The following is a 27,498-nucleotide window of genomic DNA, read 5'->3' as shown; positions in this document are numbered from 1 at the left end:
GATAGTTAATTCCTGAATTTTTGCCTTTTCTTCTTTTCTGATATAGGCATTTAGAGCAATAAATTTCCCTCTTAGCACTGCCTTTGCTGCGTCCCATAAGTTTTGATATGTTGTGTTTTCATTTTCATTCGCCTCGAGGTATTTGCTAATTTCTCTTGCAATTTCTTCTTTGACCCAGTCGTTGTTTAGGAGTGTGTTGTTGAGCCTCCACGTATTTGTGAATTTTCTGGCACTCTGCCTATTATTGATTTCCAACATCATTCCTTTATGGTCCGAGAAAGTGTTGTGTAAGATTTCAATCTTTTTAAATTTGTTAAGACTTGCTTTGTGACCCAGCATATGGTCTATCTTTGAGAATGATCCATGAGCACTTGAGAAAAAGGTGTATCCTGCTGTTGTGGGATGTAATGTCCTATAAATGTCTATTAAGTCTAGTTCATTTATAGTAATATTCAGATTCTCTATTTCTTTGTTGATCCTCTGTCTAGATGTTCTGTCCCTTGATGAGAGTGGTGAGTTGAAGTCTCCAACTATTATGGTATATGAGTCTATTTCCCTTTTCAATGTTTGCAGTATATTCCTCACGTATTTTGGGGCATTCTGATTCGGTGCGTAAATATTTATGATTGTTATGTCTTCTTGTTTAATTGTTCCTTTTATTAGTATATAGTGTCCTTCTTTGTCTCTTTTAACTGTTTTACATTTGAAGTCTAATTTGTTGGATATTAGTATAGCCACTCCTGCTCTTTTCTGGTTGTTATTTGCATGAAATATCTTTTCCCAACCTTTCACTTTCAACCTATGTTTATCTTTGGGTCTAAGATGTGTTTCCTGTAGGCAGCATATAGAAGGATCCTGTTTTTTAATCCATTCTGCCAATCTATGTCTTTTGATTGGGGAATTCAGTCCATTGACATTTAGTGTTATTACTGTTTGGATAATATTTTCCTCTACCATTTTGGCTTTTGTATTATGTATATCATATCTGATTTTCCTTCTTTCTACACTCTTTTCCATATCTCTCTCTTCTGTCTTTTTGTATCTGACTCTAGTGCTCCCTTTAGTATTTCTTGCAGAGCTGGTCTCTTGGTCACAAATTCTTTCAGTGACTTTTTGTCTGAGAATGTTTTAATTTCTCCCTCATTTTTGAAGGATAATTTTGCTGGATATAGGAGTCTTGGTTGGCATTTTTCTCTTTTAGTATTTTAAATATATCATCCCACTGTCTTCTAGCTTCCATGGTTTCTGCTGAGAAATCTACACAAAGTCTTATTGGGTTTCCCTTGTATGTAATGGATTGTTTTTCTCTTGCTGCTTTCAAGATCTTCTCTTTCTCTTTGACCTCTGACATTCTAACTAGTAAGTGTCTTGGAGAACGCCTATTTGTGTCTTATCTCTTTGGGGTGCGCTGCACTTCTTGGATCTGTAATTTTAGGTCTTTCATAAGAGTTGGGAAATTTTCAGTGATAATTTCTTCCATTAGTTTTTCTCCTCCTTTTCCCTTCTCTTCTCCTTCTGGGACACCCACAACACGTATATTTGTGCGGTTCATATTGTCCTTGAGTTCCCTGATACCCTGTTCAAATTTTTCCATTCTTTTCCTGATAGTTTCTGTTTGTTTTTGGAATTTAGATGTTCCATCCTCCAAATCACTAATTCTATCTTCTGTCTCTTTAAATCTATCATTGTAGATATCCATTATTTTTTCTATGTTTGCTACTTTATCCTTCACTTCCATAAGTTCTGCGATTTGTTTTTTCAGTTTTTCTATTTCTTCTTTATGTTCAGCCCATGTCCTCTTCATGTCCTCCCTCAATTTATCGATTTCATTTTTGAAGAGGTTTTCCATTTCTGTTCGTATATTCAGCATTAGTTGTCTCAGCTCTTGTGTCTCATTTGAGCTATTGGTTTGTTCCTTTGACTGAGCCGTATTCTCAATCTTTTGAGCGTGGACAGTTATCTTCTGCTGCTGGCGTCTGGGCATTTATTCAGATTTCTCTTGGTGTTGGACCCAGCAAGGTTGTAATATTTTTCTGTGAAATCTCTGGGTTCTGTTTTTCTTATCCTGCCCAGTAGGTGGCGCTCGTGGCACACGTTTGTCTGCGGGTCCCACCAGTAAAAGGTGCTGTGGGACCTTAAACTTTGGAAAACTCTCGCTGTCCTGGGGGTTCGCTAGCCGAAGCGGCTTGAGCCGGCCCGGGGTCCGAACGCAGGGAGGGTTGCTGGTCGCCACAGCCAGGGAAAGAGCCCGTCCGAATTTCCTAGTCGGCCCTGGGCAACAAGCGTGGCGGGAGGGCGCCAGCGACAGCGGCCCGCCCGAGAGAGTGCACGTTCCCCGGGAGTCACGGGGTCACCGTTCTCCGCGGCCTGGGGGTTTCCGATCCAATTCTCTCAGTTGGTCCGGGGGCTGCGCGTGGTGTGGGCGCCAGTCGCCTTGGTTTCAGGGGACCACCTCTCCAATTCTCCCAGCCGGCCCGGGAAGGGGGAAGGGAGTAACTCCGGCCGCTTGCCACCCCGCCCGGTAAGGCCCGCGCACCTCGGCGATCTCACCCGAGCTGCTTCTCTCAGCCAGCCAGCCGTTCCAGGATGGGGTACGCTGTCTTTTTTATCTCTGTTGTGGCTTTGGGCGCTTTCTGTATCGTTTCTACTCCCCTAGTAGGTGTCCTGGAGAAGAAACTAAGATCCACGCGTCTTACTAAGCCGCCATCCCCATTACATCTTGACCAACAAGGTGACATCTGTTCAATGCACAAAATAACCTCCAGGATAACCTCTCGACTCTGCCTGGAATCTCTCAGCCATTGGCACTCTACTTTGTCTCACTTTACTCTTCTCCCTCTTGGTTGAGAAGGACTTCTTGATCCCCTGATGCTGAGTCTCAGCTCATTCTAGGATCTCTGTCCCACGTTGCCAGGAAGGTCCACACCCCTGGAAGCCTGTCCCATGTAGACGGGGGAGGGCAGTGAGTTTGCCTGTTGGGTTGGCTGTAGAGAGAAGCCACATCTGAGCAACAAAAGAGGCCCTTTTGGGGGTGACTCCTAGGCCCAGTTTTAAATAGGCTTCACCTATTCTTTGTGGGGTAAGTTTCATATGAACAAACCCCAAGATTGGAGGCCCAGCCCATTGCTCTGGCCATCCCTACCGCTTGCGAGAACACCAAGAATTCAACTTGGGGAAGTTGAACTTTCCCCCTTTCTCACTGTTCCCCCAAGGGGACTTTGCAAATACTTTTTTTATTCGCTGTTCAAATCACTCCAGGATTTATCAGGGCATCGCTCTGGACAAACCAACAAAATATCTCATACCCTACTCAAGGTTCCATGTACTTACGGTATTCAATTAAGCTGTTTACAAAATGCACTAGTCAAAATATAAATATAAATTTTATACCAAATAAACATTTTTTGCTTTAGTCTCACACAAGTTAAAATTTTAAAATATTAATTACCCTCTATTTTGAACACCCTACAGTAATGACATTCCTTGTTCTTCCTTATGCAAAAACATTTTTAAAATTTGTACACTTAGTCCCTATCATTATACACTCTAGGAATTCCAAGATTATACCATCTCTGCTTTATCATCTATCTTTCTGTCTGATTTCATTTGTGCCCCCATACCTCCCCCCCATCATTCTCACATTCAGCTTCATTCAGTGTTTTAGCATAATTGTATTACAGTTAGGTAGTATTGTGCTATCCATTTCTGAGTTTTTACAATCAGTCCTGTTGCGTAATCTGTATCCCTTCAGCTCCAATTACCTGGTATCTTACCCTATTTCTATCTCCTGAAGGTCTCTGTTACCAATGAAATTCTCCAAGTTTATTACTAATGTCAGTTCATATCAGTGAGAACATATAGTGTTTGTCTTTTTGTTTCTGGCTAATCTCACACAGCATAATGTCCTTAAGGTCCATCCATGTTGTTACATACTTCATAACTTTATTATGTCTTACAGCTGTATAATATTCCATTCTATGTATATACCACAGTTTGTTTAGCCACTTGTCTGTTGATGGACATTTTGGCTGTTTCCATCTCTTTGCAATTATAAATAATGCTGCTATAAACATTGGTGTTCAAATGTCCTTTTTTGTCCTTGCCCTCATGTCCACTGAGTAGATATCTAACAATGGTATTGCCGGGTCATATGGCAATTCTATACTTAGCTTCCTGAGGAACTGCCAAACTGCCTTCCACAGCAGTTGTACCATTTGACATTCCCACCAACAGTGAATAAGTCTGCCACTTTCTCCACATCTTCTATAGCACTTGTCGTTTTCTGTTTTATTGATAATGGCCATTCTGGTGGGTGTGAGATGATATCTCATTGTGGTTTTGATTTGCATTTCCCTAATAGCCAGGGAAGTTGAACATCTTTTTATGTGCCTTTTGGCCATTTGTATTTCCTCTTCTGAGAAGTGTCTGTTCAAGTCTTTGGCTCATTTTGTAATTGGGTTGTCTGTCTTTTTGTTGTTTAGTTGAACAATCTCTTTATATATTCTGGATACTAGACCTTTATCTGATATATCGTTTCCAAATATTGTCTCCCATTGTGTAGGCTGCCTTTTTACTTTCTTAACGAAGTTCTTTGATGCTGATATGTGTTTAATTTTGAGGAGTTCTCATTTCTTTCTTTCTTTCTTCAAAGCCCGTGCTTTGGGTGTAAGGTCTAGGAAACCGCCTTGTATTACAAGATTTATAAGATATTTTCTTATTTTTTTTCTAACAGTTTTATGGTCTTAGATCTAATGTTTAGGTCTTTGATCGATTTTGAGTTAATTTTTGTATAGGGTGTAAGATATGGATCCTCTTTTATTCTTTTGCATATGGATATCCAGTTCTCTAGGCACCATTTATTGAAGAGACTTTCGGTCCCAGGTGAGTTGGCTTGACTGCCTTATCAAAGATCACTTGTCCATAGATGAGAGGGTCTATATCTGAACACTCTATTCTATTGCGTAGGTCAGTATATCTATCTTTATACCAGCACCATACTGTTTTGACTACTGTAGCTTCATAATACGCCTTAAAGTCAGGTAGCGTGAGACCTCCGACTTCATTTTTTTTCTCTCAGGATACTTTTAGCTATACGGGGCACCCTGCCCTTCCAGATAAATTTGGTTATTGATTTTTCTGTTTCTGAAAAGTAAACTTTTGGGATTTTAATTGGTATTGCATTGAATCTATAGATCAATTTAGGTAGAATTGACATCTTAACTATTTAGTTTTCCAATCCATGAACACAGTATGCCCTTTCATCTATTTAGGTCTTCTGTGATTTCTTTTAACAGTTTTTTGTAGTTTTCTTTGTATAGGTTTTTTTTGTCTCTTTAGTTAAATTTATTCCTAACTATTTTATTCTTTTGGTTGTAATTGTAAATGGAATTTTTTTCTTGATTTCCCCCTCAGATTGTTCATAGAAACACTACAGATTTTTGAGTGTTGTCTTGTAACCTGCCACTTTGCTGTAGTCATTTATTAGCTCTAGTAGTTTTGCTGTGGATTTTTCAGGGTACTCAACATATAGTATCATATTGTCTGCAACAGTGAGAGTTTTATTTCTTCCTTTCCAATTTTGATGCCTTGTATTTCTTTTTCTTGTTGAATTGCTCTGGCTAGAACTTACAACACAATGTTGAATAACAGTAGTGGTAGTGGACATTCTTGTCTTGTTCCTGATCTTAGGGGGAAAGTTTTCAGTTTTTCCCCATTGAGGATGATGTTAGCTTGGGTTTTTCATATATTACCTTTATCATTTTGAAGAAGTTCCCTTCTATTCCTATCCTTTGTAGTGTTTTCAGCAGGAAAGAATGTTGAATTTTGTCAAATGCTTTTTCTGCATCAATCAAGATGATATGTGGTTTTTCTGCTTTGATTTGTTGATATCATGTATTACATTGATTTTCTTATGTTGAACCATCCTTGCATACCTGGGATGAATCCTACTTGGTCATGGTGTATAATTCTTGTAATGTGATGCTGGATTCAATTTGCTAGAATTTTGTTTAGGATTTTTGCATCTATATTCATAAGAGACATTGGTCTATAGTTTTCATTTTTTTTGTAATATCTTTGTCTGGCTTTGGTATGAGGGTGATGTTGGCTTCATAGAATGAGTTAGGTAGCTTTCCCTCTTCATCAGTGTTTTGAAGAGTTTGAGCAGGATTGGTACTAATTCTTTCTGTAATGTTTGGCAGAATTCACATGTGAAACCATTTGGTCCTGGACTTTTCTTTTGGGAAGCTTCTTAATGACGGATTCAATTTTTTTGTACTTGTGATTGGTTTGTTGAGGTTGTCTATTTCTTCTCAAGTCAATGAAAAAGATGTGTCCTGCTGTTGTGGGGTGTAATGTTCTGTAAATGTCTGTTAAGTCTAGCTCATTTATTGTATTATTTAAATTCTCTGTTTCTTATTGATCCTCTGTCTTGATGTTCTGTCCATTGATGAGAGTGCGAAATTGAAGTCTCCAACTATTATGGTAGATGTGTTTATTTCTCTTTTCAGTGTTTGCATCATGTATTTTGAAGCATTCTGGCTTGGTGCATAAATATTTGTGATTGTTGTGTCTTCTTGTTGAATTGTTCCTTTTATTAATACATAGTTTCCTTCTTTGTCTCTTTTAACTGTTTTACATTTGAAGTCTAATTTGTTGTATATTATTATAGCTACTCCTGTTCTTTTCTTATTGTTATTATTTGCATGAAATATCTTTTCCCAACCTTTCACTTTCAACCTGTGTTTATCCTTGGGACTAAGATGCATTTCTGTAGACAGCATTTAGATTGGTCCTGTTTTTTAATCCATTCTGCCAGTCTTCTTTTGATTGGGGAGTTTAATCCAGTAATATTTAATGTTATTATTATATGGGTAGTACTTTCTTTTACCATTTTGCCATTTGGATTTTTATGCCATATCTAATTTTTCTTCTTTTTACCTTTACTGATAGTCTTCATTTCTACAGTCTTCTCCACACCTCTGTCTCCTGTCTTTTCATATCTGCCTCTAGTGTTCCCTTTAGTATTTCTTGGCAGAGCCGGTTTCTTCGTCACAAATTCTCTCAGTGATTTTTTGTCTGAAAATGTTTTAATTTCTCTGTCATTTTTGAAGGAGAATTTCAATAAATTAGTGATCGACAGTTTTTCTCTTTTAGTACTTAAAATATATCATTCCACTGTCTTCTCGCCTCCATGGTTTCTGCTGAGAAATCTACGCATAGTCTTGTTGGGCTTCCCTTGTATGTGATGGATTGCTTTTCTCTTGCTGCTTTCAAGATCCTCTCTTTCTCTTTCCCCTCTGACGTTCTGATTAGTAAGTGTCTTGGAGTACGTCTATTTGGATCTTTTCTGTTTGGGGTACGCTGCAGTTCTTGTATGTGTAATTTTAAATCTTTCATAAGAGTTGGGAAATTTTCAGTGATAATTTCCTCCATTAGTTTTTCTCCTCCTTTTCGCTTCTCTTTGCGTTCTAGGACACGCACAATACATATATTCGTGTGCTTCATGTTGTCATTCAATTCCCTGAGTCCCTGCTCATATTTTTTCCACTCTTTTCCCTATATTTTCTTTTGCTTGTCAGATTTCAGATGTTCTGTCCTCCAGTTCACTAATCCTATCTTCTGCCTGTTGAAATCTGACATTGTAGGTTTCCATTGTTGTTTTCATCTCCTCTACTGTGCCTTTCATTCCCATAAGTTCTATGATTTGTTTTTTCAAACTTTTGATTTCTTCTTTTTGTTCCTTCTTTGCCTTCTTTATATCCTCCCTCATTGATTTGATTTTTGATGAGGTTTTCCATGTCTGTTTGAACACTCTGAATTAATTGTTTCAACTCCTGTATCTCATTTGAATTGTTAGTTTGTTCCTTTGTCTGGGCCATATCTTCAATTTTCCTAGTGTGATTCGTTATTTTTTGCCGGCATCTAGGCATTTAATTACCTTAGTTTATTCTGTAGATTATTTTCACTTCTTTTACCTAGGAGTTTCTTGCTGAATGACTTTGTTGTCTGTTCTTTGACATTCAGTTCAGCTTATTCTGGACCAGTAGCTTAGGTTTTGTTTAACAGAGCAGAATTTTTCAGTTCTTGTTTTCTTATTTCTTGCCCTGCCTGTATGGTGCCTCCCCCCCACCCTGCCCCCAACCCTTAGGTGGATCTTCTTAGGTATTATAGACCCCAGCTAGATTTTCTCAGACCAAACTGGCTTTCTGTCTGGAGAAAAGAGTCACTTGTGTCAGTTTTCCCTGAAGGTGAGACCCAGCAGGTTGAAAGACTTTCCTGTGAAGTCTCTGGACTGTGTTTTTCGTGTTCTTATTAGGTTTGCCAATGAAGAGCATCAGTTGATGTGTTGCTTTGTGTATCTTCAGATCCTGTGTGCCCCCTCCTTTCCTTCAGGGCCCAGGCTATCCGATCTAAAAACCTGTTACTTTTTTTTTCTCTTTTCTTTTTCCATCAGCCCTGCCCCATCAGCGCCGGGGCAAAAATCAGCAACCTCCGCTTTGACTTGAGGTTCAGCTGAGCTGTGAGCCTATTTTTAGTAGTCAGAATTTGTGAATTAATTCCACAATTGAAGCTTAGTTGCACTCAGCCCCTGCTGCTGGTGAAAATGTCTCTTTCCTTTCCCCTCTGGGAAGCAGCCTGTTGGGGACGGGTGCCGGCTGCCGCGTCTTGGGTAACTGACACTTCTGGGGGTGCTCGCAGCCGGTACAGCTGGTCCCGACTGGGGTACCCTGTGTGTCCGGTGACTGACATGACCCCAGCAGTTGGTCTGTGCTGTTCCTGGCTATTTAGTAGCTATTCTGGAGGGTAAACTAAATCCCACACCTCACTAAGCTGCCATCTTGGCACTGTCTCCGACATACTGAAATTTTATATTATTAATTTAGAACCATCTATTTCTCTCTTTAAATCTGTCAATATTTCCTTCATATATTATGGAGTTCTATAAAGAGTTGACCGCTTTATAGTATGTAGTGCCCTATTTTGTTTCTCATGACCATTTTGACATAAATTCTATTTTATCTGATATTAGTTTAGCTATCTCAGTCTTTCAGTTGCTATTTGCATGGAATGTTTTTTCCATTTTTTCAGTTTTCAACCTATTTGAGTCTTTGAATATATGCTTTTCTAAACAGTATATAGTTTGTTCATACTTTGGCATGCATTCTGCAAATCCTTGCCTTTTGACTGGAGAGTTTAATCCATTTACATTTAAAATTACTGCTGATGATGCAGCACTTTGTTTTGCCATTTTGCTATTTCATCTTTGTAAGTTCTATACTTTTTTGTCCTGTAATTCTTCTGTTAATGCTTACTTTCATTTTTGTTTGATTTTTTTTGTAGTGTAACATTTTGAATCCCTTCTGTTTTACTTCTGTTTTTCATATACTTCTTTGTGGTTACTGTGGGGCTTAAATTTAACAGTCTAAATCTTTAACAGTCACATTTGCTTTGATACCAACTTAACTTCAGTAGCATACACAAAATTCCTTCACCCCTCTGTCCCCCCTACCTATTCTACTTGGTAAAAGTTTTATGTTTTTATATTATATGCCCAGAAGCATAGATATCATAACTTTTTATGTTTTTACATTTTAGAATCTGTAAGAAACAAAAGGTGTAGTAACATACTACAAAATACAGTATAATAATACTAACATTCATAAATTTATCATTTTTGTTTCAGATACTAACATTCATAAACTTATCATTTTTATTTCAGTTTTCTTCATTACCATAAAATGGGTTGGCTTAAAGAATGGAAATTTACTGGCTCACTGTTTTGAGGCTAGGAGAAATCAAATCAAGGCGTCATCAAGGCAATGCTTTCTCCCTGAAGGCTGATATTTTGGGGTTGACTGCCAGTCATCCTTGGTGCTTGGCTCCTTTGTCATATGGCAGGTAGCCTAGCATCTCCTGGCTTCTCCCTTCTCTTCTGAGTTCTGTGGAATTCAGTTTCTGTCTGCTTCTTCTAGCTTTTGTGTCTCTCTGCTTATAAAGGACTCCAGTAATCCAGATTAAAGCATACCTTGATTCATTTGGGTCACACCTTTACTGAAGTAACGTCTTGAAGAGATCTGATTGACAATGGGTCCACACCCACAAGAATATGTTAAATTTAAGAACACGTTTTTTCTGGGTTACATAGCTGTAAACCAACACAATGGAGACCTTTTTCTTTGTGCTGGTTTGATCCACTGTCTAGTGTCTTTTTTGTTCAGTCTGAAGAACTCCTTTACATTGCTTGTAGGACAATTCTTGTGGTTTTGAATTCACCCAGCTTTTGTGGTGTTTTAATCACTGCCTCATTTTTGTAAAGACATTTTCCCAGATATGAAATTCTTGGCAGGCAGTTGTTTTCTTTCAGCACTTTAAATATTTCACTATTGCCTGTTTGCCTTCCTGGGTTCTGATCAGAAAGGCCCTAAATCTTGAGTGTTCCTTGTTTGTAGTTTTCAGAATTCTCTTCTTGTCCTTGGCATTTGGCAGTCCTACCAGTTTGTGTCAGGATGTGGTTCTCTTTGAGTTTATCCTTTTTGTGTTTGTTGGGTTTCTTGAGCGTGTCTATCATATCTTTGGAAAGTCATAGGCCAAATTTTTTTTGGCTGTTCTTTGTTTTCCTTCTGGGATTTCCATAATGCGTATATTGGTCTCCTTGATGGTGTCCAACAGGTCTCTTAGGCCTGTTCACTTTTTTCTCTTTGCTCTTCATCTTGAATCACTTTGTCTTATTTTCTCATTCACTGATTATTTCTTCTTCCAATTTTAATCTGCTATTTAAACTGTCTAGGAAATTTTTCATTTCAGGTATTGTGATCTTCAACTCCAGTATTTCTGTTTTGTTCCTTTTTAAAATTTTTCTCTCTCTTTTTTTTTTTAAATTTCTGTCTCTTTATTGAGATTTCATATTGTTCATTTAGTTATTTGTTCATTGAAGATCTTTTGTTTATATTTTTAAAGTTAAGTGTTTGTCTTTTATGTCTGTAGTTTACTTTTCTTTGTTGATTGTTTCTTCATTTTATCTTGTTCCTTTGGATGGATTATCAATTCCTGCTTCTTTGTCTTGTACTGTTTTGTTGCACACTGCATTTTCTTTTTATATGCTGTATGGCAGGGTCACATTTTATTTTATTTCCATGTGAGTATCTCCCATTATTGCAGCACCATTTGTTGAGCTTTTTTGTTTGTTTGTTTGTTTTGTTTGTTTTTTGGAAAGTGCATGGACCAGAAATTGAACCCAGGTCTCCTGCATGACAGGTGAGAATTCTAGCACTGAACTACCCTTGTACCCCCTTTTGGTTCTTTTTTTTAAAGAGATATCTTCATACGCTACGCAGTCTATCCAAAGTATGCAGTCATTGGCCCACAATATTGTCTTGGAGTTGTGTATTCATCACCACAATCATTTTTAGAACATTTACATCACTCCAGAAAAAGATATAAGAAAAAACCCATACATCCCATACCCCTTACCCCTCCCTCTTATTGACCACCCTGGATAAAGGGAGCATCAGCCTCAAGGTTTTCACAATCACATGGTCACATTGTAAAAGCTATAGAGTTATACAATTGTCTTCAAGAATCAAGGCTACTGGAATATAGGTGAACAGTTTCAGGTACTTCCCTCTAGCCACTCCAATGCCACTTTTATAAACTAAAAAATAATATCTATATAATGTTTAATTATATGTGCATATCTTTTGTTTATATGTATTTTATTTATTTATTGTTTATATATGTAATAATATATGTCTATCTTTTAATTGCTTTACATTTGAAGTCTGATTTGTCGGGTGTTAGTATAGCTACCCCTGTTCTTTTCTGGTTGTTGTTTGCCTGAAATACCTTTTATCAACCACTGACTTTCAATCTGTTTTTGTCCTTGTGTCTGAAGTAAGTCTCTTGTAGATAGCATATAGAAGGATCCTGTTTGGTAATTCATTTGCCAGTCCAAGTCTTTTGATTGGGGGGTTTAATCCATTAACGTTTAATGCTATTACTATAAAGGTAGTACTTTCTTCAAACATTTTGTCTTTTGGATTTTGTATGTCGTATCTTCCTTTTTTTCTTTTCTCTTTATTGGTAGTCTCCATTTATACACTGTTCTCCAGATCTCTCTCCACTGTCTTTTCATATTGGCCAGTGGTGCTCCCTTTATTATTTCTCATAGAGACAGTCTCTTAGTTATAGACTCTCTCAATGACTGTTTGTCTGAAAATATTTTAATCTCCCCCTTGGTTTTGAAGGAAAGTTTTGCTGGGAATAGAATTCTTGGTTGGCTGTTTTTCTCTTTTAGAATCTTAAATATACCATACCTCTGCCTTCTTGCCTCTGTGGTTTCTGCTGAAGAATCCACACGTTTTATTGAACTTTCCTTGTATGTGATGGGTTGCTTGTGTCTTGCTGCTTTCAGAATTCTCTCTTTATCTTTGATATTTGATAGTCTGATTAGGGTATTTTGTTGGTTGGCTTTGTTCTCTATCTGTTATTTGACATTCGATTCAACTTATTCTTGACCTGTATTGTAACTTCTATTTAGACCATCAGAATTTTTCAGCTCTTGTTTTTCTGGTTCTTTCCCTGCCTGTATGGAACATTTTTTTGAGGAGGGTGTCCATAGATATGATTGTCCCTAGTTAGATTTCCCCAGACCAGACAAGCCCATATCTCAGTAAGAAGGTGTAAGCAGTGTCAGGTTTCCCTGAGGGTGAAACCCAGCAGGTTATCAAACTTTCCTATGACTCCTCTAGACTCTGCCTTTCCTGTCTTGCCCAGCATGTGGTGTTTGTCAGCCCACAGCATCCCAACAGCTTAACATGATATGGTGCCTTTGATTCTCAGCAGCCTCTCCTTGCCAATGGTGTGGTTGAGACAGAGGCTGAGGTAGTAGGCAGGCTTAAGTTGCTTCTGTTTCCATCCCCTGGGGCCTGAATTTCCTGAAAGAGGGTTACTATTTGATCTGGGTCCCACCCCCCTTTTCTTGGGGAAGATATACCCTTTAGGGAATTATCCATGCATTCACCTAACTACTTTGTCTCTTAGACTTGCTTTATTTCTACCCTTGCTTGGGACAGTGCTGAGGCCTGAGAATGCTTTCAGTTCTATCTAATGAGCTGTTAAGAAGTGTAAAAAGAGAGAGAGAGAGAGAGAGAGAGAGAGAGTGTGTGTCCATGCATGTAAGAGAGCTCCTCTGTTTGCCAGTCAAGAGCTAGAGTTGGTACATGGCTCTGTCTGTCCCCAGGCTCTATGTGCCCCCTTTTCTTGGGGTCTAGCCTTTTTTCCAGTGCTTTGTGCTGTCCAATGCAAAAGCTTTTTTTTTTACACTTTCAGCCCCACTACCTCTCTGTGGGGGCAAAAACTCCTGGTTCTTTTAGTGCTTACTCCAGGTGTATCTGTTCTCAAGGTCTGTTTTCAGTAGTCTGAGTTTGTTAGTTAATTCCCAAGTTGGAGCTCGGTTGAGTTACTGTCCTTGCTCCTAGCAGGGTCTTTTTTTTCCCCCTCGGGAAACCAGCCTGTTATGCCCATAGGGAGGGGTGCTGGCTTCTGTGGCTTGGGAGACTTACAGTTCTTTGTTGGATCTCAGCAATTCCACCTGTTCCAGATGGGTATATGATGTGTGTCTGGTTACTGATGTGCCCCCAACAGTAGTTCCTTAGAGTTTCTCCTGGCTTTTTACTAACTGCCTGGAGGACAAACTAAATTCCACATCTCATACACCATTATCTTGTCCATCTTCCACACTGTATATTTTAATATTTTAAGGTGGGACGTGGGTTAGGGGCAGGTGATGTTGGGTGGGTTGGGCCCTGGCATGGGTGTGCAGATGCAGGGGTGGGGGGTGTTGGGGTAGGGATACACATGTGTGCAGGGTAGGGCTGTAGCAGAGATGTGTACATGAGCACCTCCAGGTATGGGAGCAGGGCACTTGTGCTGTGGGGTGGGTCAAGGGTGCAAGTGTGTGGGGCAGGACATTGGGGTGCAGGGATCAAGAGGCCAGTGCATGAATGTGTGGGTGCCCAGTGGCGGAGGATGTGGCTGTGTGTGTTAGTGGGTCTGGAGAATGGGGCTCTGGTGTGCGCTGGTCTAGGGGTTGGAGCCTTGGTGTGTACATGCACAGATCTCAGGGGCAGCAGCCTAGGATGTGGCTATGTGGCTTGGAGGCAGGTGTGGCTGGGATGCATATGTCAGTGCTTTCCCAGAGCTGGGGGCATAATGGGGGTGCATGGGTGCACATATGCATAACTGGGAGGGCTATAAACTGATGTGCACATGTGCAGAGCTCAGGGGGCCAGAGCGTGGATGAGCAACTGTAGGGGCTGAAGGTGGATGTAGACTGGGTGTGAAGGTTAAGTGCCTGCAGCCTTGATGACCCAGTGACTGCCTTCACGGGGCAGGCAGGGGGAGGTGGGGTTCAAGGAGCTGAGCATGGGTGGGCAGGTCTCTGGAGGGGCTGGGTGAGACTGTGCACTTATGCGAGAGAGGTGGCTTGAGCTGGGGCAGGCATGCATGAGCTCAGGACGAAGTGTGAGGGTGGGGTTCATGTTATGGTGTGGCAGTTAGAGCATGGTGGGGGGCGGGTGACAGGGTTCAGGTGCGTGGGGTGTGGGAGGTCATGGGTCACAGGGCAGGGGTGGTGCACATAAGGGTAGCACATTCAAGGAATGTGGCTTGGCTTACTTCCTAGTCCCTGTCTCCCTGTCTGTGCACTCCTGAGGGCGCCAGGCTTCCATCTGGAAAGGGACTGGTTAAGCTGTTTGCACTTAGCTGGATGGTCTTTGGTTCTCTGCATCTCAGTTCTTCAGCTTTTGCAACCAGGGCCAACCTGTGTGGTGTAGAAGATGCTCCGTGGTCACTTAACACAGGACTCGCCATCCCATCCCTTCTCTGGTTGTTCCTTGGAGCAGGGGTGGACTTTAATTATCCTCTTCGGCCATCTTCCCAGAGTTTGGATGTTGTATACTTTTTATAAAGCTGATAAAAATGGTTTCTTTATATAATTAGAATTGATATTTTTTTTAAAAAAATATTTTGTTGTATTCTATTTAAGATGAAGAAGATGACTTTATTAGTAAGAAGGCAGCCTTTAAATCGAAAGAGAATGGAGGATCAGCAAATAGTTATCTTGGAGCATCAAACATGAAAAAGAATGAGGAAAACAGTAAGACCAAGAATAAGCCTTTATCGCCAATAAAACTTACACCCACTTCAGTGCTTGATTATTTTGGAACTGGAAGTGTTCAAAGATCAGATAAGAAGATGGTGGCAAGCAAAAAAAAAGAGGTGAGTGTTCTAGGTACAAGGAAGAAAGTTCAAATTTTGTGCCCAATTACTGCTCTTAATAAGAGGAGAATTTGGATGTTATAGGTAGGGCAGCACATTTTATTAATGAAACTAACTTCCCCAAGAGTATAGATAAAATGTATTGCCTTCTTTTTAGAGGATTAGGAAGATAGAATGTTACATGTATATGTATTTTTTAATATTGGAAAATATCATTTAAACCATAAGAAAAAAATAGTAGTTCTCAGAATCTAAATTAAATACTCAGTGTACAAACTCAATTTACTTTTGATCTTAGATAAATTTAGGCAATAAATTGTTCCCAAATCTTGTCATAAATATATCCCTTATAAATAGGGCATACTTAAGCTATACTTTGACCTGCTCTACTTTGATTGATGTTGGATTCCTCTTTTTCTCCTAAGTGTGGCCAATTAGGACACAGACTTACAGATAAATTACAGTGAAAGTAGTCCCCTGAGTTAAAGTCTGCCAAATGATCTGTGTTTGTTGATTTCATTAAGGCCTCCATAGAGCAATGTAGTCATTCTCACATAATAGTTTGCCAATGTTCTGGACTACTTCTCAAGCCAAGACATTAGTCTACAGGCTCTTTTTTTTTTGGGGTGCTACTTCTTAAACATATCAAATCAGGTGAGAACCATCTGTCTGTGTGATGTTTACTCGTTAGGAAATTGGATGTGGTCAGGAAGTAGCCATGAACATGATTTTCTGGCTGGTATGGATTGCAACTGTTCCATTACTCATACACTTATCTCTCGTCTGTTTATTTATAATCAGCTGCAGTCAAGAAAAATCACCTCATTTTTAACTTACAGTTTGTGCTGATCTTGCTTGATTTTCTTTAAAATAATAGCCTTCACAAAATACAGATGATTCTAGATTAAATGATGAAGCTATCACCAAGCAATTGCAACGTGATGAAGATGCAGAGGTATTGGCATTTTGTTTATATATCCTTAATAATTTGTTGTGACTTGCTAATTAGTCTAGCCATACAAATAATTAAGTCTGTTTGTCTCGTCTAGTTAAAACTTAATATATAAAAATTTATATTTATATAAAAGATAATTGATGAGAGAAGGTAATCATTTTCTTAAAGATTTATTATTAGATTTTTTTGAATGGAAGGGTCCTTTCATATTTTTTTAAAAAATTTGATTTGCTCCCTTCTCCTTTCTTTTCACTTTTTATACACATTATGGGCCATCTCATCCACTCCTTTGGCTTTAATGACCATGGATATGCTAATGACCCCTTAATCTATCTCTAATTCAACAGTCTTTTCTTGAGCTATAAACCATTCAACACATAGTACATATTCATATGTTCAATAAGTAGTTATTGAGCACTTACTGAGTGACACACTGTTTTGGATATCTATGTATCAATGCAGTATCTGTTATAGATATTACAGTTAAAAAGAAAAGAAATATATTGTTATAATGGTTACAAAAATTGCTAAAGGGATAGAGAGTTGTAAGGTGATCAGTGGGGTTATGTGTGTTATATTTTAAATAGTCTAAGAAGAGGGGTAAGGCCCTCTAGGTAAGTGACATTTGGGCACAAAATGAAGTGATACAGTGAGCCATAGGACTGGCTACCTGGGGGAAGATTTCCTCTAAGCAGAAGGAACAACAAGTATAAGCTTCATGAGATAGAAGTATGTTTTATATGTTCAGGAGACTAGTATAGCTGGAGAAGAATAAAGGAGAATGGTATGAGATGATGAGATGAGTTTGGATAAATGGTCAGTATTAAATCCTGTAGGTCATAAGTCTTTTGCATCTGCCCAAAGGACTTTGGATAGTAAGGACTTTGGATTTCAGTCTCAGTGAGATGTAAAGCCATTGGAATTTTGAATAGTGAAGGGGCATGACAATGTATTTGAAAAAAAAAAAATCTTGGCTGCTGTAAGGCTAATAGACCATGATAGGGGAAGAGCAGAAGCAGATCAGTTTGGAGACTATTATGGTTGGGTAGTTGAGAGAAGACGTTGGCTTGCACCATAGTGAATGAGGTGGTGAGAAGTCATAATCTAGTATATTTTGAAGGTAAAACCTTCAAGTTTTTGCTGATAGATTGGCTATCAGGTGTGGGGGAAAGAGGATTCAAGAATGAGTACAAGTTTTTGGACTTCAGCAACTGGATGAATGGTGGTACCGTTTACTTAGACTGGAGCACTGCAGGCAGAACAAGTTTGGTTCATGGAAATCAAGAGTTCTACTTTGAACATAATATATTTGAGATGCCTGATAAGACCTCCAAATGGAGATGCAGAGTAGGGAGTTGGCTAGAGTAGTCTGGAGCTCAGGGCAGAGTTCTAGGCTGAAGGTGTCTTTAGGAGTCATTAGCATTTGGATGCTATTTAAAACCAGCGCAACTGGATGAGATCATGGGAGGGAATGTAAACATAGAGGAAAGAAGGTCTCAGGATTGATTTCTGGGATACTATTAACGTTTAGATTCCTAGGCAGGAAGAAGAATTTGATCCAACAGAAGGGACTAAGAAAGAGTGGCTAGTGTAGTAGGGGAAAGTCAGGAGAGCTTGGTATTTTATGGAAGCCAGTTGAAGAAAGTATTTTAAGGAAGATGCTTTCTTTTGTCAGAGGCTGTAGGCTTTGGTACCTGCTGTCTAAAACCCCTTCCTGCTTATTAGCTTAAGTGTCTTTTTCCAAGATTCCCCAAAGTCCTTTTATATATACTGTAGCACTCTCTCATGGCTATTATCTTCTATTTTGTTATATATAGGTATTCATAAATGTCTGTGCTTGTAACTCTGTAAAAGCAGGGTCATTCTGGTTTCACACAACCATTGCTGTGTTATTGCCCATCCTAGTACCTGGTGTAGAGCAAGCTCTTGATAAATGCAGTTGTGAGAAAACTATATTCCAGTCTCTGTAATAGATCTGATGGTTCCAATTTTAATAATTTGGTCATTTATAATGTGTTTTTTCATAATTTTTTCCCATCGTATTTAATCACCTTGAATTACTTAAGCTATAAATGGTCTCCACAAAATTCAAGGAAACAGGAATGGCCTAGGTGTAGAGTAAGTTTTAGGGACTGAACTTCTCATCTGTCACAAATACTGGCAGCTCATCCAATACTTCCCAAACCAGATATGGTACTTTGTCACAATCTCCTATTTTCCCATTCTCATCTTATTCTTTCAGAGTCATTTGGTAATTTATTAATCTGATAAAAGAATTTTAGGGTGTTAATGACTGCTGTCTAACCTATCCCTCTAAGAGTTCTCAAACCCCGTGTTCTTTTTTCCCTTAACTTTGTTTATTCATTTGGTAAATGTGTGTCCAATATCTAATAAGTGTGTTAAAATATAGGATTTTTTGTCACTTGATGCCACAATCAGTAATGAATTTTCTAATGAAGGTATATAAATTTATTCTGTGGTATCCTCTTAAAACATTTAGAATTCTTTTTACAAGAAGCATTCTGCATAGTGTGGAATATTGGAAAAGTTTTACAGAGCTTGGCTAGAAGTCTTTACAGGGCCACAGGTGGCTCACAGTTTGAAGGATCTTACTATGATCAAGATTTTCATATTATTTTTAGCAATTAGATATGTAGTTCGCTTATGGCAAAGAAATGTTAGGCCACAGAGAACACATTGTGTATATCTGTGTGGCTTGCTTATAGTTTTGTGTAGCTTTGGTTAGTTCATCTTATGAACAGGAGAAGGCTTGGTTACTTTGTTCTCATCAGGCTTATGCCAGCTTCTTTTGGATTGGGTGGATTTTAAGGTTTTTGTTGTTTGAATGATATAAGGAGACTTTTGTTTGATATTAAATTAGTCTCTGTAACTATGGGCCATAGAGCCATTTAGTTTATAATGAGAAATATATTCTACTTCCACACATTCTCTTTTGAAAGAACTCCATTTTGCTGAAAGTGAAAATATTTGGAAATAACAACGAGGTAGCTAGAATGTGTGCTTTGTGTGTTACATTGGAATGTAAGGAAAATTGTTAACATGATGAATTAAATTTTCAAAAGTTGAAACATGCATTTGAATTAGTAATAGAAAAATAGGGATTTGATGGTATGAATGATGATTGCATTTGTGTATATTTTGTTTTTGTATGTGAAGAAAATATAAAATTTTCTTACTTATATTAACATTTTTTGTGTGCTTTCCAGTTTATTATGTTTATTTATGTTTTGCTTTCAGAGCTCTTTTTAGAGTGTAATATAAATAGAAATGAGATCTGTAATGTTGCATTAGGTTTACTAAGAGAATACTAAAGTCTTCTAATTTTAAAAGAAAGAAATGTGACTTTAAAAATAGGTTTACTTTATCTGTTATACATGCTAAATAAAAAATATATATTCTCAAATCTAATTGGCTTATTATCCTGTGATACTTGACTGTTAAATGAAGAAATATCGTCATCATTTTCTGGAAGATGTTTTTCTAGATAACATGAAGCAAACATTTTAAAACTTTCATTTGCACAATGAACAAAGGATCTCATGATGTTGACATTTTACAGTTGGAGAGACAGCTTCATGAGGATGAAGAATTTGCCAGAACATTGGCCATGTTGGATGAAGAACCCAGGACTAAAAAGGTGGCATTATGTTGGGGGGCTTGCACTCTGTGTATACAGTTAGATCAGTGTTCTTTTCCATACCTGTGCTTTCTAGTTTCTAGGCACTGGAGATATAACTGTAAGTAACTTTTCCAGAAACAGGTTAATTTATAAAAATGTTTTTGGGAAAGCTAATGAGAAACTTATTCTTCTAAAAAGAAGCTTCATAGGATCAGAAACAACCGGAATCTTTCTTCACAGAACAGTGGATTGACACCTTTTTTCCTTACCCTTAGTCACAAAGGGGTTCTTACATACTTGTTCAGAGAAGAATGTTATAAAAATTTCTGTGGGAAAGAAAAACAAAAATTCCTATGTAATGCAAGTTTAAAATTTTACTACTAATTATAATCTTTTCTGGAAGCACAGTTTTGATATTTTCTAATTGGTTAACTTAAAGATCAGTTTTGTATTAGGACAATCTGAAATATATTGAGTATATTTTGGGGTGATCTGTAAAAGCATCAAGAATTTTCATTTCTTAATCTCCAGTTAACTGGCCTTATTTCTGGTGAATCACATTCTGTTAAAATAATCACTATTATTTTAAATGTCACTATTATTATCTGACAATTTTAAAAGATTTTACTCTTTCCTTTGAAGTAGGAAGTTTCAAACTTAGGTACTATCAGGGGCCAAGACAAAGCAGGCGTTTTTGAAAAGTGGAGTTTGAGGCAGTAGTGAAGAGAATATATATTTTTTCCTGGAAGTTTCAAACTTAGGTACTATCAGGGGCCAAGACGAAGCAGGCGTTTTTGAAAAGTGGAATTTGAGGCAGTAGTGAAGAGAATATATATTTTTTCCTCTTTTGAGAAAGGCTTTCTTATTTTTCCTGTTACAAGCTTTTGATTGCTTTTATTTTAGTATTTTTGTTTTGGATTTTAGTTTTTAACTTGATAATGCTAACAATTACTTTGAAAGTTGAAATAAGTTAGAAATGAGGCTTCTACTGTCAGATTCATAGGTTAGGATGAACTATAATAATTTCTTTATAGGGGTATTTTTATACCCTTGTATCAGTTTCCTCATCTGTAAAATGAAAGTAATAAAGCATGCTTCAATTTGTTCCAGAAATTTTGTGGATGAATGCAATTTTGTGGATTGTGATATCCTCGTAGTTTGAAAGACAGCCCTTAAAATTAAAACTTGGTTCAACAGCAGATTTTTATGTTAATAGTTTTTCCTATTGTTTGTCACATTTGACACTTTTTAAATTTGCCTTAGGCTCGAAAGGATCCAGAAGAGAGAGAAAAGTTTTCCTCTGTCCAAATGAATTTAAGTAAAGCAGAAAAACATAAATCTCCTCATAAAGGTAATACCAGCAGAAAAAAGTAAGCGAAACATTTATTTTTATAGAAGAAAATTCATGGTAACCATGTTTAAACATTCTGTTCAATAACTGCCTTGTATTGTTAGGTAGACATTTCATAGTACTACTAGAGCAAGTTTACTTAATGACCTTGAAAGCTGTTTGGATACTAGTTAGTACAGAATGCCCATATGCTCTGTGATTGTCATGGGAAACATTACATCTTGGTTTCCTGATAATTTCTGAATATAGTTCAACATGAGGACTTTAATACTTGAAGACAAAGTACTAGATGTTTAGAGCTTGTCATCTTAGAATTAATCTGACAGAGTTGACTCAGTTGTCCAGGTCATGTGATGCTCTCATGCTGTAGGTTTTAGTCTTCAGAGTCTGAATATTGAAGCTGAGTGCTGGTATAGATGATCTTAATTCTGTAACTAGATTTGTCCATTCAGTACCTTTTAGTCTTGAAATTTTAGGATTTTCAGTTTCAGGCTGTTTTGCAACAGAACTTCTGTGTGACATATTCTAGTCAGTAAATTTTCTCTCTGTAAATTTCAAATCATTGCTGTGTACCTGCGGAATGAAGTCCCTGTCTCTAGATAGATTGCAATATTATTTCAGTAAATGAGCTTATTGATAAAGAAGGACAAATCCCTTAAATGGTTAAACAAAGAAGTGATGTCTACAAATATTTTAAGAATAAATGTGCCCTATAAGCTATGGAATTAAAATCTTAATATGAAGTCTTAAAATCACCATTTGATATTGTGCACTATATGGTACTCATTTGAAAAATGAAAAAAATGTTGGTACTGGATTTCATTTTCCAAAAAACAAGAATCATAATCTTCTCTTCATTCCTAGTAAAAACAGAACAATTTTCACACGAAAGAAAGAACTACAGTCCTAAGAAGCAAACTAAATGTGAAGGTTCAAAAGAATTTCAGCAACATTCCAAGTCATCACCTCACAAAATAGGAGAACGCTCTTCTCCGAAGGCCAGTTCTAAGTTGGCTCTTTTGAAAAAAAAAGAAGAGAGTTCTTTTAAAGAAACAGAGCCTATGGCACCCAAAAGAAAAGAAAATTTTGTTGAATTGAAAGGAGAGACAAAAACTCCTAAGAAAACCAAAAGTTCTCCTGTTAAAAAAGAGGTAGAAACCTTCTAAAAAATATATTATTTTCAGCCCGTTTAGATCTGGGTTTGATTGTTTACAAGTTTTATTTCTAACTTCATAAATCGTTATAATACTTTCAAGGTATCATATGATTTAGAAGCTGTTGCAGTATATAGATTATTAATAGATCTAAAAAAAAGTCAATATAAACTGAGTGTTATTGTGTGTCAGATGTTGTGCTAATACTTTACAAGTGGCATCTCATGTAATCTTCACAACAACTCCTTGAGGAATTACTTTTATTATTCAACTTTTGAGGAAATGGGCTGAAAGAGTTTCAGTAACTTTTCCAAGATCACCCAGTTGGTAAGTGGTAAAGCCAAACTATAACCCGGGGCCTCTAAAGCCAAAGAGAGCAGTATAGCATAGTTTTCTCTGCACTTGGACTCTGGAGCCAGTTTTGAATCATAACCATAACCTTGCCACTGAACAGATGTGTGGCCTTGGTCTGGTTATTTACACTCTCTCCCCTTCAGTTTCCTCATTTGTAAAATGGGGATAATAAAAGTAATACATAAAACCACTTAGTACAGTGTTTGCTACATAATAGTAGTGTGTAAGTTTTAGCTATTATTGTTTAAAAAATGATTATGTGGATTTGTCCTGAATCTACTTTTTTTTTTGCTCCTGTATAAGTGTTGAGATCCTGAAATCATTTTCAAAGGAAAAAATGCTAAAATAATATAGAATGCTTTTTAAAAGTTTTCTTTGTTTCAAAAATATATTTAAGAAATCAGTGGTCTCTCTATGTATCCAATTTGGAACCACCTTATTTTTATAATGAAAAAAAACCACTGTTTATTCCTTCATGCCTCTTGGATGTTTAGAATTAAAAGCAGAATATTGTCTATTTTAACTGCTCATCACCATTATTTTTAGTGTAGAACAGTGAAATGGTAGTGATTTCAAAATGCTTTTTTTTTTTAGTGAATGAGATGCTTCTTTAATTAATCTTTGACAGCCTTATGTAGTTATAATTTACATATAAACTTTATGTGAGAAATATGCAATTCAGTGATTCCTTGTAAATTATATAGTTATTCAACCAGCACAACAATTCAGTTTTAGAATTATTATGACAAAACGATTTCCTAAATATCTTTCTGTTGGTGACTTCCAATTAGCCTCTGTTACAGTCAGAGAGCACACACTTTATGACTTCAGCCCTTTTAAATATATTGAGGTGTTTTATATCCCAGCATGTGATCCATTCTGGAGAGCACGTCATGTGTCCTTGGGAAGAACGCGTGCTCTGCTTCCGTGCAGTGGTGTTCTGAAGATGTCAGTTAGGCCAAGTCGGCTGGTGGTAAGACTCTTATATCCTGGCCGATTTTCCATCCAGTTGAAGTTGCCAACCATTATGATTTATGTTTCTAATTCTGTCACTATTGCTTCATGTATTTGAGAGCTCTGTGTTAGGTGTGTAGGTGTGTGTACATTTATAATTGTTCTAGTTTCCTATAGAATGGACTTTTTTTTTTTTAGCATGGGCAGGCACCGGGAATAGAATGGACTCTTTTATCATCATAAAATGCCCTTCTTTGTCCAAAACATTTGTTTTTTATCTCAAAGACTATTTTGTCTGATACTAGTATAGTCACTCCAACTCTCTTATGGTACTCTTATGTGGAATATCTTTTCCATTCTTTTAACTTTCAGCCTATTCGTGTCTTTGAATTTAAAATGTGCCTCTTGTTGACACTATATGATTGGGTCTTCTTTTTTGTTTTTTTTTTTTAATCCAGTCTGCAAATCTCTACATTATTGATACAGTTGTACTTCAGTTATTTTAATATTTGTTTTCTATATGTCTCATGTCTTTTTTGTCCTGTTCCTCCTTTACTGCTCCTTTTGCATTAAATAGGTGTTTTTTAATGTATCAGTTTTCCCTTTTTAAAATATATATTTTAGCTGTCTTCTTGGTGTTTGCTCTTGGCATTACACTAATCACCTTAATTTATTGCACTCTACTTCAGATTAATACTAACTTGATGCTAGCAAATATAGAAACCTTGCTCCAACATAGCTCCATTTCACCCCTCCACATTTGTGCTATCATATGTATTTTTATAAGCCCCCAAAATACAGTTCTATAATTACTGTTTTATGCAACTTTTTTTTTTTAAATTGGTACTTCCTATGAGATTTTAGGGGAAAATTACATCTCTGAAACAGAAGTGAGCATGCAAATTCTTTCAATTTACATACTGGATCTTGACACTGATGTAGGAAATATAGGTTCAATTTTTGTGTGTTTAAAGGTAACTAATATGAGAATTTAAAATTCCCTAATAATTTGTTGCCTCAATGCTAAGTTCTAAGACACTGCCTTCCAAATCACCAGCTTGGTTCAGAATGGCAATCTAAGTCTGTATGTTTGATTGCTTCCCTCTCACAGGGCTCACTGACACAAACCAAACCATGAAATAAGGGAAACTGCATGTTGCCACTAGAATGGAAGCAAGAACATTCCCATTAACTGAAATCTCAGAATGTTTCAACTGGAAAACTTACAGGGAGATCATTGAATGGGAAGACCAAAGCAACCACTCTTCCAGCAAAGTGGAAGGGAATTGCACTGAGGGAGAAAGTGAGACTCCATTGCCCACCAGTAGCATACATTGATTTCAAATCTAGGGCTGACGATGACTGTTTAAAACTCCAGCCTAGGTTTGCAGAGAAACTGATGGGGATAACCTGAAGTGGGGTCCCTGTGGAGGTGACAGTCAGAATCTCTGAGGAGGATATCCCCGTGGATTTGGGCTGCATATGGATTTATCCAATTGCTCCTGAATAAAGAATTGTGTCGATTCACATGATTTGTGAAGGAGCTTATCTCTGCTACCTGAAGTCATCAGAAACATTCCACTAGAACAATGAACAACCAGAGAAATAACACCAGATATGAAAAGGGAAGGCAGTTAGAAGGCCTACCTAAACTTTTTTTTTTCCTTTCTTTTTTTTTTTAATTTTATTAATTAACGGAAAAAAGATGCAACTGTCTTTTAAATCATTTAAGCAAAGACAAAAATATTTATTGATATATTCCTTTACATTTTCCTGCATAATTACCTTTTCCAGCATTCTTTGTTTCTTTATGTGATTTCAAGTTGTCATCTAGTGTCACTTCCTTTTAGCCTGAAGGATTTTCTTTAGTGTTTCTTGGAAGGTAAGACAGCTAACTACAAATTCTCTCAGTCTTTGATTATCTATGAATGTCTTTATTTTACCTTCATTTTTGGAAGGACAGTTTTGCTGGATGTAGAATTCTCAGCTGACTTTTTTCTCTGAATGCTATCCGCTGTCTTCTGGCCTCTACTGTTTCTGATGAGAGGTCAGCGCTTAACCTCATTGCACTTTCCTTATAGGTGATGACTCATTTCTCTCTCGCTGAATTCAAGATTTTCTCTTTGTTTTCCAACAGGTTGACTAAGGTGTATTTTAGAATGTATCTTTGTGTTACTCCTCTTTGGAGTTGAGTTTCTTGGATGTGTTCATTGTTTTTCATCAGATTTGGGAGGATTTTAGTCAGCTTTTTTTTGGCCTCTTACTTCTCTCTTCACATAAGACTCCCATCACAGATATTTTATATGGTCATGTGTCCACAGGTGTCTGAAGCTCTGTTCATTTCTCTAATTTTCTCTCTCTGTTCTTCACAGGGTATACTTTCTGTTGACCTATGCATTAATCAGGGCCCAGTCAAGAGAGAAACTATATAGTAAATATGAACAGCCAAAGTATAATATAAAAATTATTACCTATTGCTAAGTATTCAAATAACGAGGAATTGGCTAGTACAAAGTAATGAGAGGGCATGGGCATAGCTCATTGAATGGCAGAAAAGTCACCATAAAGCCACACCACCAGGAAATGCTCGAACTCCCCCTCTAAAATGTGGTGGAAGCTGGAGGCGCTCTGTAAAAAAGTGTCCAGTAGCAATTCCTGGGGATGTCCCTGTTCAGTGGGTGCTGCCAGCTGCTACACAGTGCAGGGGCTGGGTGTTGGAGAAGCTGAGCACAGTGGAGAAGCTCCCCTCACTGGAGGATCTAAGCCATACCCTACAGAAGCCACCTTCTCTGCAAGAAACTGGGGCAGGAAAGGCCATAGGCAGTGTGAGCCTGCCAAAGGCATATGCTGGAACCAGGAAGGAAAACCTTCTCTTCCTGTAGTTCTGCTGACCAAGCTTACTTCCAGTAACAAAGGGGGAAAAATATTTAAAGGTCCCAAAGCCATTTACAAAGAATAAACAAGGAAAAGGAACTAGTTGAGAGGCAATACATTGATGACAAGCACAGTCCACCCCTTCGGCCACTTAATTCAACATGTAACCTTCTAACACATTTGAATTCCAGTAAAGCAACAAAATAATTTGATATTTTCACCTAACCAGATACAGTTATCTATACTGTAAGTAAAGAAGTTCCCAAACTTTCCTCAAAATAATCATCCCAACAGCTATTGTGCAGGCTACAGTAAAAACTCCTCAAATGCAGTCACAGTCTGAGTATTCTTGCATAAAGACTAAATCATAACGTTAACTTCCAACAGCTTAAAAATAAAATTAACTTGAGGAGAAAATGCTTAGTGTCTACAAGTAAAGCTTCGAGTATAATAAGCAGAGAGAAAATATGCAGAGAGTCATTGCAGTTATCATTTCTGTAATTCATCATGAGGGCATAGATATTATCTAGAGCTTCCTTCCTTACTACCCATCTATATTTCCCTTGCCCCATGCTTCAGTTTGCTAAAACTGCCAGAATGCAATATACCAGGAATGGACCGGCTTTTACAGAGGGAATTTAGTAGGTTTCAAATGTACAGTTCTAAGGCCATGAAAATTAAGCCATCCAGAGAAAGATACCTTGACTCTGAAGAAAGGCCAATGGCATCCAGGGTTCCTCTGTCAATGGGAAGGCATGTGGCTGACATCTGCTGGTCCTTCACTCCTGGGTTGCATTGCTTTCAACTTCTGATCTCAGTGGTCTTCTGAGATTCTGTGGGTCCTTTCTTGCTCCTCCGGGGACACTTCTCTGAGGTCTCTGTGTCCTGTGGGAGCATTTCTTCTGGCTTCTCTGGGGCATTTTTCTCTGTGTGTCCT

At 37.6% G+C, this 27,498-nt stretch overlaps 1 protein-coding gene across 3 annotated transcripts in view; it reads left to right on the top strand.

Annotated features, from left to right (window-relative positions):
* RFC1 (replication factor C subunit 1) overlaps positions 1-27,498 on the top strand; it is a 125,571-nt gene that overhangs the window by 69,409 nt on the left and 28,664 nt on the right. For all 3 annotated transcript variants that reach the window (XM_077136617.1, XM_077136616.1, XM_077136615.1), the window contains 5 exons: positions 15,047-15,279; positions 16,157-16,234; positions 19,815-19,892; positions 21,138-21,225; positions 22,090-22,376. In XM_077136617.1, the coding sequence (XP_076992732.1) occupies positions 15,047-15,279; positions 16,157-16,234; positions 19,815-19,892; positions 21,138-21,225; positions 22,090-22,376 (764 nt within the window). The remainder of the gene's footprint in view (positions 1-15,046; positions 15,280-16,156; positions 16,235-19,814; positions 19,893-21,137; positions 21,226-22,089; positions 22,377-27,498) is intronic.

Source organism: Tamandua tetradactyla, chromosome 19 (genome assembly GCF_023851605.1).
Source record: "Tamandua tetradactyla isolate mTamTet1 chromosome 19, mTamTet1.pri, whole genome shotgun sequence".
NCBI lineage: Eukaryota > Metazoa > Chordata > Mammalia > Pilosa > Myrmecophagidae > Tamandua > Tamandua tetradactyla.
The sequence above is the reverse complement of the archived record's forward strand: the minus strand, read 5'-3'. Positions and strand labels throughout refer to the sequence as shown.